The sequence below is a fragment of the Pantherophis guttatus genome, chromosome 3 (assembly GCF_059756535.1).
Source record: "Pantherophis guttatus breed Tessera chromosome 3, ASM5975653v1, whole genome shotgun sequence".
NCBI classification, from domain to species: domain Eukaryota; kingdom Metazoa; phylum Chordata; class Lepidosauria; order Squamata; family Colubridae; genus Pantherophis; species Pantherophis guttatus.
The window spans coordinates 83,415,673-83,427,831 of NC_142065.1; the positions used below are offsets into that span (position 1 = coordinate 83,415,673).

Here is a 12,159-nt window from a genome sequence, read left to right on the forward strand (position 1 = left end):
GATTTCTTGATGTTGCACCTCATCCTTACCGAAAGCAAGAAAATACTTACTGAATCTTCTCCCCCGCCCCATCCCAGCTGGAGTTGGTTGTTTTAACAGTTTGAGACTCCTAAACCCAGCAGACGTGGACATAAATGTATACTGCTCAAAAAAATAAAGGGAACACAAGCAGAAGACATCCGAGATCTGAATGAATGAAATAGCCTTGTTAAATACTTTGTTCTTTACATACAGTAGTTTATACACTGCTCAAACAACTAAAGGGAACACAAAACTACTGTACTGTATGTAACGAACAAAGTATTTAATAAGGCTATTTCATTCATTCAGATCTCGGATGTCTTCTGCTTGTGTTCCCTTTATTTTTTTGAGCAGTGCATATATAGTTTGAGTTCCAGGGGAAAGGTCTGTCCTTATTATAACTGGAGTTCATGGGGCAAGGTAGGGGCAAGGATTCACAGCAAGACTAGATAACCAAGAGCCAGCTACTAAAGAGTTTGAAGGAAAGTGCAAGGTGGGATAAGTTGTTTTGGCAGTAAGCTACCTTCTTCACTTGGGGTCTTAAATAGAGGAGGCTTGGAGTTCCTGACTGAGCACAGTTGCCACTGATCATTCTGGGTTTCAGCACCACATTGCCCCTAAGTAGACATACTTATGCTACTTGCTCCTCTGTGCAACTGAACATTTCTCTGCTTTCCTGGTGTTTAACTCTTCACCCGAAGACAGGGATTCCTATGGACTGGACAATGAGACTGTGGCTTTATCCACAGAGGCTAAAATTGTGGGGGGTGGTATCTGATGCCCTTGCAGCACTGTTGCTAGGTCTGGGACTGTCCGCGTTTTGACTCAAAAGAGATGTTCCAAAATACACACAAGCATGAAAACAAATCTGGCAGTGACTTATTGAAGCAGCTGCATCTTCTTCTACAATCAATTAGCTGCAACAGAAGCCTTCCTGCAACAGCTGAGTGATCCAAGGAAAAGATGCAGCTGTTAACCTGCACCACCATCTGAAACACCTCAGTGGAATTGAAGCATTGCACATTTATATTCCCAATTTTCTTCTTTTGGTCTTCTTCATCTTCCGAAGGATCACTGATCAACTAGGGGTGTGACAAATTACAGGCAATCCTATTTAGCAATCATAATTGCGATCAACTCTGTCACTAATTGAAACGTTTGCTAAGTGGGGAATCACATGACCATGACCCTGCTTTCGTTTTTCCCACTCTCATGCCCTTTGGAATGGCTACTCTTGTGCTGAGATAATTAGCAAGAAGGGAATTAATCTTTGTATTTACATTAATTGGAGAGAATAGGATTGCAAGACAGTAAACAAGCACGCAATGGGGAATACACCAGGCTGCTTGTCTCAGGCACTTGGGTCTATCAATGGGGGGGGGGGCGCTGCTGGTGCCACCACATTCCTTCCAATGTGTATTCCCCATTGTGCGCCTGCTTACTCTCTTATAATCCCTTTCTCTCCAATTTCTCCATTCTGCAAGGGGGCACAAAAAAGAAAAGTAACACGAGAGGCATAGGAGAAGCCATACTGACTTAGAAAGGCAATCGTGAGGTTGTAAATGTAGCCATTGGTTGTAAAGTTACTTTTTTAGCATAGTCATAATTTTAAATGCTCACCGAACATTGCAGTCACTAAATAAGGATTATCTATCCAAAATTCATTTCTGACCTACCAAATCCTTGTTACAATATTTACAACAGCAAAGCAGTAGGCCAGCAGGTGAGTTATAGTGTGTGTAAAAAAAAAATCCATCACTGCAAGAACTGGCATTATGCAATGTGCAAAGTTCAGACTTTTTTTCCCAACCAGAATCTATCATGCAATGCTAGGATTCTATAAAACTCCATTTGAGAAAGAAGGACTCAGAAGGTAATATACAATCGAATATCTCATTATTAGACTTTGTCTGTGTTTTGTGCACAGCACCCTTTAAAAGTGTTGTTAGGCTTTAGTCTTGCTATAATTTGTTTCTGGAAAATGAAATGAACTTTATGGGATCTTTCCCCTATGGATGGATTTAAATGTATCTTTAGTGTAGCATCGCTTTGTATTTATGGAATCTAATGCTTCCTTTTCTTTTCATTGTTTCCAGATTATTGTTGGAGAAACTGCAGTGTTTTGCTTACAGATGGCCACACGGGATTTTGAAAACCAAGAAAAAACAATATTAACTGGAGACTGTTGCTATATAAACCCACTGGTGCGCAGGACTGTCAGGTTCCTTGGTAAGAATATTGGGTGTTATTTTCTAATCTTCATGCATTAGGATGTGTCATCCAGTTATGTAAACCTCTTGCTCAATTGAATTGTCTCTGGGTTCTTGAGGTTCCCATATACAACTATAATCTTAACCAGGGTGGATTTGATTTAAATCGAGTTGATTTAAATCACAATTTAAATCATGATTTAAATCACTAGTAAAAAGGCTTGATTTAAATCAACTCGATTTAAATCATAATTTTTAAAGAGCAACTGTCATCTCTGCTACTCCTTTGACCCACTGTTGACTCACCGATAGTCCCAGTTTTGCAGAATATACAGCCTCATGCTACATAACTAAGCTCCATTTCATGCTGAATAAACTAAATTATTTATGTATCTTAAATAGAAAACTATCCGATAGATTTTTACCCCAAAAGTTTTTTATTAAAATAAATTCAATAAAACTAAAAAAAAATCCGACTTAAATAAAAAAAATCTGATTTTTTTGATTTTTTTAAAAAAATCATTGATTTTTATCCATCTGATCTTAACTCTCATCACTCCTTTAATAATAAACTCTGCTCTTGAGAACTCATGCTATATAAGATTCAAGCCATGATGCCATTGAAAAACCAACATTCTCAGTTTGTATCAGTTCATTGCATCTACTGTACTTCCATATGGCTGAGATGCAAGCAACAATGTGTGGATTAGCAAGGTGGCCTGTAGAGTAGAGATCCTAACTTGCATAGAATGACATGACCATGGTTGAAGTTAAAAGTGGGTTTGGATTTTATTTGTGTCATACTGGCGAAATATGTCAGAAATGACTAATATTTTATTTACTGTTGCCAGGGAACATACAAGGGGACAGCTAAGGTTTGCAATTAGTGCATAGCAGGGGTGGGTTCTAAAATTTTTTACTACTGGTTCTGTGGGCGTGGCTTATTTTGTGGGCATGGGTTGATGGTCATGTGACAAACAATTATTTAGGATTTAGCAGAGGTACTGGTCTACCGGGCTTTTTACTGCTTGCAGAGCCGTACCGATCTACCCATTTGTTTTTGGAGAGTTCTGGTCTACCTATTTGTTTTTGGAGTGCGCCAGTCTACCCATTTGTTTTTGGAGTGCACTGGTCTACCACCACACTTTTACCGCTGATCAACTGTAGGGCGGCCCTTTGAAGCACCGCGGCAAGAGTGTAAACAGTTAAACAGTATTTTGCCGCTCTGCCACCACCGAGAGCATCGGAAACCGCTTTCAGGCAGCTTGGCCTCAATTGCCAATCTGCCACCACCGAGGGGTTTACAAGGACCGGATCGGTTCTAGCCGATCAGTTGGGAGGCTTCTTGGCTTCTCAATTTAAAGCTACTGTGTCTTGTTTTTTTTTTCCTCTTCTTTGTCAAGTGAGCCCTGATTTTTTCCTTCTAGCCGATCAGCTGGGACTCGGGAGGCAGCGAATAGATTGGGAGCGGGGCCAGGCAGAGGTGGTATTTACCGGTTCTCCGAACTACTCAAAATTTCCACTACTGGTTCGCAAGAACCGGGGAGATCCGGTAGCAACCCACCTCTGGTCCATAGATTCTGTACCTTATTAAAATTAAGAGACTGCTGGATTTGACAGGTCTGGCCATTTTCATCCAGTCTCTATCCTTTCCCTTTTGGGGGAACATTGTTGAGAAAATGGCCAGGCTGCAGCAACTGAGGGCTCTGGAGGAGACAAATTATCTAGACTCTTTCCAGTCAGGTTTCAAACCAGAACATAGAACTGAGAAGGCTTTGGCTATATTTGCTACTGACCTCTGGTTGAATGGGATGCTATAGTGCAATCAATCATCCTGGTTCACCTTAATCTCAGAGTGGTTTCTAATATTATCTTTCTGGGCCATTTGTGGGAATTATGAGTTCTACAGTTCTCCTTCTTTCTTTGTAGTTGGATCCAGACAATGTTGGCAGGGAAAAAGAATCAAGCCAGAGACCCCTGATATATGGGGTGTCTCAGGGTTCAATGCTCTCACCCCTCCTGTTTAACATTTGCATAAGGCTACTAGGTGAGGTATTCAGCAGTTTGAGGTCAACTCTCACCAATACACTGATGACATCTCAATCTCAGTCCAACCAGATCTTTCTGTCAAGATCTTGTCCCAGTATTTGGAAGCTGTGTAGGGGTGGATTCCATGGATTGAGATTACACTTCCCCCTTTAGGATTGGTGCACCATTTGGGGGTCTCTTTGAACTCTCAGCTCCTGCTTAGAAGATATGTAACAATAAAACTCTTACAAATTCATCCAGCACACCAGTTGCACCCATATCTGGACCAGATAGTCCCACACACTTGGTAACTTCACGTGTGGACTGTAGCAATGAAGACCACTTGTAGCAATGCAATTGATCCAGAATGCAGCTGCTAAGGGAATTACGAGCATGCATGCCACCCTATGCCAATAGAGCATTTCATTATCATGAGCTGAATTGATTAGCAGTAAGATTCTAGATGTAGTTCAGAAAACTAGTTATCATCTATAAAGTCCTTGATGGCACAGGAGAGGTTCATAGGATCCAAAACTTACTAGTAAAGAATTGGCCCCACCACCAATATTCACACAGAGAGAGGAGCAATGATTCTACCTGTTACAAACATAACACACCTAAAAATAAATCAAGATTTCAGTTAGCATGTCTGCATTGGTATGTTCAAAGACAGGACAAGGTTCTATATTGTTTTCATTTTCTCTTAGCAGTGTGCCTTTCACCAAGCTTATATGCAAAATATCTTACTTATTTATTAATCAACTGTTTTATTAATCAGATTATTCATTTTATTGCGCTACTGTAATAGCAACTTAATTATTTGTTTTCCTTCCCTTTCTTTAGGCATTTATGCATTTGGACTTTTTGCAACAGACATATTTGTAAATGCTGGACAAGTAGTAACTGGGAATCTTGCACCTCATTTCCTTGCACTTTGCAAGCCCAACTACACAGCTCTGGGATGTCAGGAGTTTACACAGTTCGTCGGTGGTGCAGAGGCTTGCTCTGGAAATCCTGATCTTGTCATGAAAGCCCGAAAAACTTTTCCTTCCAAAGAAGCAGCTCTGAGTATATATGCAGCAACATACATCACTGTAAGTAAACCCGGCAATTGTGTTCAGGTTGTTGGCCTTCTCCTCAGATGACTTCAACTTGTAGATGTCCCACAACTTTTGCCCGGTTACCACTGCAGCAGTGTGAAACCTGTTTTCAATCTTGTTTGACAGCTGAAGCAATGGTCAGATAATAATATAAGCCACTTGTGAATAAATGGGCTATATCATTACAGAGGTATCAGTCATGTTGACTTTGGAACAGTTTAAATCGGTTTTAGATGTGCAGGTGTTCCAGATGGTGATGTGATTGACATTGTGGCCATTTATTTCTCTCCTCCAGGGTTTGCCTCTTGGCTTGTTTATGACATCCACAGAATCTTTGACCTTACTTTGAGTTCTTTCAGTATTACATTCAGTATTATGTACATGGTTCTTTCAATATTACGTTCACCAGATTCATAGCTTAGGATAACGTCATATAGCTAAGAGTCAAATGATCTTTTTTTTAAAAAAAATCAAATTTTCCTTTTTTTAAAATCCTAAATTTCCAACGTGTCCCGTTTGGAAGAGAGAATGAGGGCAACACTGCTCCACTCCTCAAATGTATCAAAGGGCTAAATATTGCTTTTTGATAGCACCGCCTGCTGTTTCAACTTCAAATGATATGTAATAATTAATTCTGTACAAAGTGGGCTTTGTTCGTCTCAGTGAGGCACTTCACATTGGGGAAGCGATGTTGGGCTCAGCACGGCACAGAAGCGATGCTGTTGCTTGAGGCTGGATTAAGTCAGCGTCACTCACACTCCGGGACCCCAAGGTGATGTTCTTCTTAGGGGCCTTTGTTTGTCCCTGACAGCTTCCTCTGTCCCATATATTAGGCAGATAAAAGGGGAGGCTTTGGAAGCAATGCAACGGTTTCACTTTGATTTGTGAAGGAGTTTCCAAAGGTGGCTTCAAAGCTTTGCATATTTGTTCTTACGTTATCCTTCCAGAGGGTTGCACAGCATTGCTACAGGAATACATTAATGTTATAAAGATAAGGAAGAAGCATAGCTAGAGGGCATTTTGATGGTCATCTCATCCAGCCTCTCTGCTTGATATCCAGAGAAGGGGGAATCCCCTGTGAATATTTCTCCATTCTTAAAAAGAAATTCTTGGTATAGTGGAACTGTGTGTTCGGAAATGCCCAGCCAGGTAGGAAGGACGATTCAAGCAGGGAATTAGCCTTGAATTGTTGCACAGATCCAGGACTGCTAAGCTCCATAGAAACTTATCTATCTGTTCCCAAGAGAAGGCAAATAGTCTGGGGAGATTCCTGTATTACAGGCAGAATACAATATAATAGTTAGCTTGTGCTCTACACGTGTGGATCTGGTTGCTTGCGCCTGACACTGAGTCTTTCCAATATCTGATTGATGGGTTATGTGTGGCCCTTTATGGTTGACCCTGTGTCCTGTTGCAGATAGTAGTGCAGTCATCCCAATTTTATGGTAGGCTGCCTAACTCCATTGTTGTATTGGGGAGAGAAGCTCTCCTCCTGAAATAGAAGGCAGCCTATCCATCAGCTGACCAGTGAGCTGACAAAGCGAGTGTGATGAAAGGCTATATGTATAATGTATGTCTATAGTATTGTATATTTTGTATAGACTCTATACAAAATATTGAAAGTTCAGTTGCTTGTCCCTCTCCTTACTTTTTTAAAATGTTAAGGCTATCTTAAATGCCATTGTTCTTCTCTTTGTTCTTACATTTCTACAAAAAGGTAAATTACAAATCTTTAATTAAGCCACTTGTTTACTTGTTTTATTTTTAACAGTTGGGGTTTATGATTTTGGCTGGCTTTGGTATCTAAGCAAATTATTTTCAATGGCTGGATTTAATCTTGGTGGTTTGGCAATCAGATCATTCAGTTGATCAAACAAGATAGAGAACTTTTTCTTTTGACTTTACTATACCCTTGCAATTGCATTATGGGTAAGGAAACCTTTTTATTTTATTTTTCTTCTTCTAAAGGAGTAAAGAACTGTTGTCGTTTTACCACTATGTTGGTAGTCTAGTATGAATTTAGGAAGATTTCTTTGCAATCTTGGAAGTAGGAGAAGATGCCTCCTTAGAATATTGTGACCACCTATCTGGGCATTCTCAAGGTTGAAAGGAAGGATGCAGTTCTATAGGAGATTTGTGGAGTTCTTGGCAACCTATCAAAATGTGACTGATAGTGTGACAGCACAGGTCACAATTCATATAGACAAGCCCTTGATGCTTCACTAACAGCTACATTATTGAATTCACTATAAGTAGAATAATGGATGAGTAAGACTATGTCCAAGACCAAGAATATGATCTGAAAACCCATGCTTTTAACAACCTTGCAGATGTAAAACAATCCAGAATGTTTATCTAACATTCTGGAAACTAAAGAATCACAGGATATAACTAGTAAAGACTGATAAAAATGTGCACAGTTGGCAATAAATTCCTTAATACAATGTCGTCCCCCCCCCACTTCTGTTTCTATGAGTATACTACTTCTGTCCTACTATCGCACACCATTGAGAGTGTCCTGACATACGGCATTCTTGCATGGTATGGGAGCAGCTCTGTAGCGGACAAAAAAGCTTTACAGAGAATCATTAAAACTGCCCAGAATATCATCGGACTACAGCTACCAGCCCTGGACGACATCTTCGAATCTCTCTGTTTGAGGAAGTTGCATAACATTCTCAGAGACTCTTCCAATCCTGCTTACAATCTTTTTGGATTGTTGCCTTCTGGCAGAAGATACGGAACACTTAAAACTTGGGCCACATGTTTTCTGAATAGTTTTTATCCCAGAGCTATAATTGCACTCAACAATGAACTAAAGGGCCACCATTAATGAGCTGTTGGACAGTATTACTTGGTCTGTTGTGTGGATGTTTGGATGGTTTAGGGGTGGGGAATTGTGGTGGGTGGGAATGTATTTGGGGATTGTTATTTGTGTTGGATCTGGTCTTTGGGTGTTAAGTGAATTTCGTTGTATAGGTATACTGTGTATACACGTACAATGACAATAAAGTTATTATTTATTTATTTAGTTTGTAAAAATACAGAATGGGAGATCTTACCTTGAAGGTATAAAGTCAAAAATCTTTTGATGTCTACGGCCATTTGCTGAAAGAGAAAGAGAGCGTGTGTAATAAATTTTTTAGATTTCTTTGGCATTAGAAAAATCTGCTGTTCAAGAAATTCCAGCCAGATATATTCTATACAATTTTGACATATGCAGCTGTTCCTGTTTTAGAGCATAAGTTGCCTGTAGCAGGTATCTGTTATTTTAAGTCCCTGATTTGTGTACCAGAATCAGGCTGAAAATCCTCAGTTTATTTCAAGAGCGGGATTTGTTTATTATATGTTGGATCACATGTAACTAAATCTATTATAACAACATGCAAAACTTGCTTAAATTACTTATCATTGCACCAGGCTTCGTTTTTCAGTTGGCTTTTCATACAAATTTAAATAATTGATGGAAATACATAAGGAGAGATAAGAACATGCATTTGTTGCAAAATAAGCAAGGGAATGTTTTTATCCTGTCTGAGAGCATTTTCTTCCATTAATGCTCACGCTTGGTTAGCAGAAAAAAGATGCAACATCTTTTCCTTTTTTTTTTCTGCTGATGTGGTTTTATGCGGAGTCCCAGTTATCGTCTCATTCTTCTGCATGAGTGAAAAACAGGCTTGGCAGGCTGACTTGACCACATTAATGTTGACATTAGGGGGTCTTTTAGACATCCAGAGCAACATGATTACACGTCATTAGTTTAACGCATGCTTCATTTAGGTTTGCAAGTTGAAAATCATACATCTGAATTAGTTAACATAACAATTCCAGAGAGAGAGAGAGAGAGAGAGAAAGAGATCTGCATGTTAAATTAGATGCATATAACAATATCTAAACCTGTATCTATATAGACATAATTACTTAGGATATAAAAGCAATGGGCACTTTGGGATTGAAATGGTATAAACAATCAAAACATGATTGAAAAGTGATAAAGAGCATGTGCTAGCTTTTATGGTTCTCTGTTCAAAGATTCATATAAATGCCATACATTAAAAGATGCATTAAAACACATTTATTAGAGAAAGTTATGTAGGGAAATGAAAGTTATACATGAAAACATGTGGATTTTGTACAGTTTAGAATTAAAGAAAAAAATATGCAGAAAATGTAATGGAAGGAATACTATAGTAACTGTGACATTAACGAAGGCTACATTTAGAATGATCCATATGCTTTTATATATCTACTTATAAAAAGAGGGTTTTTTTCGTTTGAGAGGGGGAATAAAAACAAAACTATAAAAACAAAACTATTCAATTATCAGAACTATTCGATAATTCAAGGAAATGAAATCAAAGCAGCTGCTAAGGCCCCATTAAAATTAAAGATAATTTTTAATATTTTAACAAAGAAAAAATGGTTTGGGTCTTAGAATTCATTTTTTACTTATCAATAGGGCAACAAGAATTATTTGGGATCTCTGATACAAAGATATTTATAATATGAAGAAAATAACTATCTATCCATGAACAGTGAATATAAAACCCGACTTGCATCACAAAGCCATCTTCATTCGCAACGCATTGTGAAGTTGGAGGTCCATTTATTGTACATTGTGATGTATCAATGTCATGGTTTGCCACTTCATTCAGTCCGTCATGGCCCAAGATGATCGAGCTGGCTTTGTGCCTAAGGCAGGACTAGAACTCACAGTCTCCCAGTTTTGAGCCTGATACCTTAATCACTGTACCAAAAATAGCATTCTTAGTAGATGGATTAAAATGTGAGTAATTATATCTCTCACGCCAGTCAGTATTGCAACTCAACACCAAATTATAAATCTGGGTGTCAAACTCAAGGCCTGGCGATTGGATCCAGCCCATGGGGCGCTTAGATCCGGCCTGTGGGGCTGCCCTAGAAACAGTGAAGGACTGGCCCGTGGTGCCTCTGCCAGTGAAAATGGAGCTCGGGAGGGCCGCACAGCTGAAAATGGAGCTTGGGAGCCCATTTTTGCTGGCAGAGCATTTGGGCCACCACAGGGGCCCCTGACATGAGTGACATCGAGCTGGCCATGCCCACCCTGTCCACGCCCACCACAGCCCCATGTGGTCAAACACAACCCTGATGCAGCCCTCCATTAAATCGAGTTTGACCGCCCCCCCGCTATAGATACTACCATCTCTACTCTACTCTACTCTACTACACTACACTACACTACACTACACTACACTACTACCCTGTTTTCCCCAAAATAAGACATCCCCTGATAATAAGCCCAATTGGGCTTTTGAGCGCATGGCAATAAGGCCAAGCGCTTATTTCAGGGTTCAAAAAATATAAGACAGGGTCTTATTTTCGGGGAAACATGGTACTATACTCTAGATGACTACCAAATGGTTTTTTAAAAGGTACCTTCAGAACTATATTATTTCCTTAGCCCAAACAAATTGAAATCTCTTTTGTAGATGATTACAATTTGATTTTTGTTGTGTACAACTAGATTCTTCCTGCTCAGTTGTTCCTAATCTAGAGAACAGAGCTGAAAGCTCTGAAAGCTTTGTAAATGTAATCCGCATATATATTTAATGTATTGCTTAGCCATTTTTTGATATCTCAAGATAGCTTACAATATAAAAAATACAATTCCATATCAATCAAAACATAAATAATATTTACATTTGTTTAAATAACTAGTGAAAATAAGCCATATTATAACTGAAATATTCAATAATAACAGTGTGAATAAAACAAATTGATGGTAGATTAGTAAGGAGATAGTATCACAGGCTGTTGACTAAAGATTATTCCAGAATTTTGAGGTGAGTTTGAAAACACACCAATAGTCTGTGCAGCTGGCACAAAAATGGTGAACCTCAATCTTACTATGTATCCTCAAATGAATATCAACCAATGTTTTCAATTATTGATAGAAAAGAATATTTGTGCCTCAGGGTTAAACTGTGGATTCTTTGGTGCTCTCTAAGCTTGGTTGTTTTCTTGCAGACGTTTTTTTAGCAAACTAGGTAACAACGATGTTTCCAACTATGTAGAATTGTCGAATGCTATTAGCATGCAAATAATGCATATATAATTGGGAACAGATTTCTTGGTTATGAGTGATGTGTTATCCGAAATCGATGAAACTAAGTTTTGCTTCCACACCATAGTTTTGAATCCAGAAGGATTTCTAAGTTCCTTTATTGTATACCTATATGCTCTTTACGCAGAGCAGCAAATATCTACTCTTAAGTGTTTCCATCTTATCTGAATTGAGCTGTCACCTTGATATAAATCAAGGATGGGTGAAATACACTCCTATCAGCCTTTGCAACGACCAGTGGTGAGAGGTAGTAAGAGTTATAGTCCAATAAAATCTATCTGCTCCTGCTGTAGATAGGGCTACTGGCATTTCAAGTCTGCCTGACTATTAGTGACTCTGGGCAAAGAAAAGTACAACAAAACAGGAAAGAAACCATGAGTGATCCAAAGACAAATGTATAAAGAGAGAAAAAGACATCATCCTGCCACAAAGCTTGAGAGAATAGCCAGGTACTTTAATAGCTTCCTGAACACCAAGAGGGTGGAAGCTCCTCTTTCCCAAAGCGTTTTTATTTCATTGAAGAGAATATCAAACAAAGCAGTCTTTAAATAAACGGCATTAATTTCTGTATGGTGCTGCCCATAGAACTAAAGTCCCACTGTGCTACAAATGCTTTTATCTTGTCAACTTAGTTTCCTCACACTTGGCAGTTCTTTACTACTTGTTATTTAAGGAAGAATGTTGTAGTGAAAATATT

At 39.0% G+C, this 12,159-nt stretch overlaps 1 protein-coding gene across 2 annotated transcripts in view; it reads left to right on the forward strand.

Annotated features, from left to right (window-relative positions):
• Window positions 1–12,159, forward strand: part of PLPPR5 (phospholipid phosphatase related 5) — a 101,928-nt gene that overhangs the window by 54,356 nt on the left and 35,413 nt on the right. For both annotated transcript variants that reach the window (XM_034437257.3, XM_087889976.1), the window contains exons 2-3: window positions 2,118–2,250; window positions 5,103–5,353. In XM_034437257.3, coding sequence (XP_034293148.1) covers window positions 2,118–2,250; window positions 5,103–5,353 — 384 coding nt within the window. The remainder of the gene's footprint in view (window positions 1–2,117; window positions 2,251–5,102; window positions 5,354–12,159) is intronic.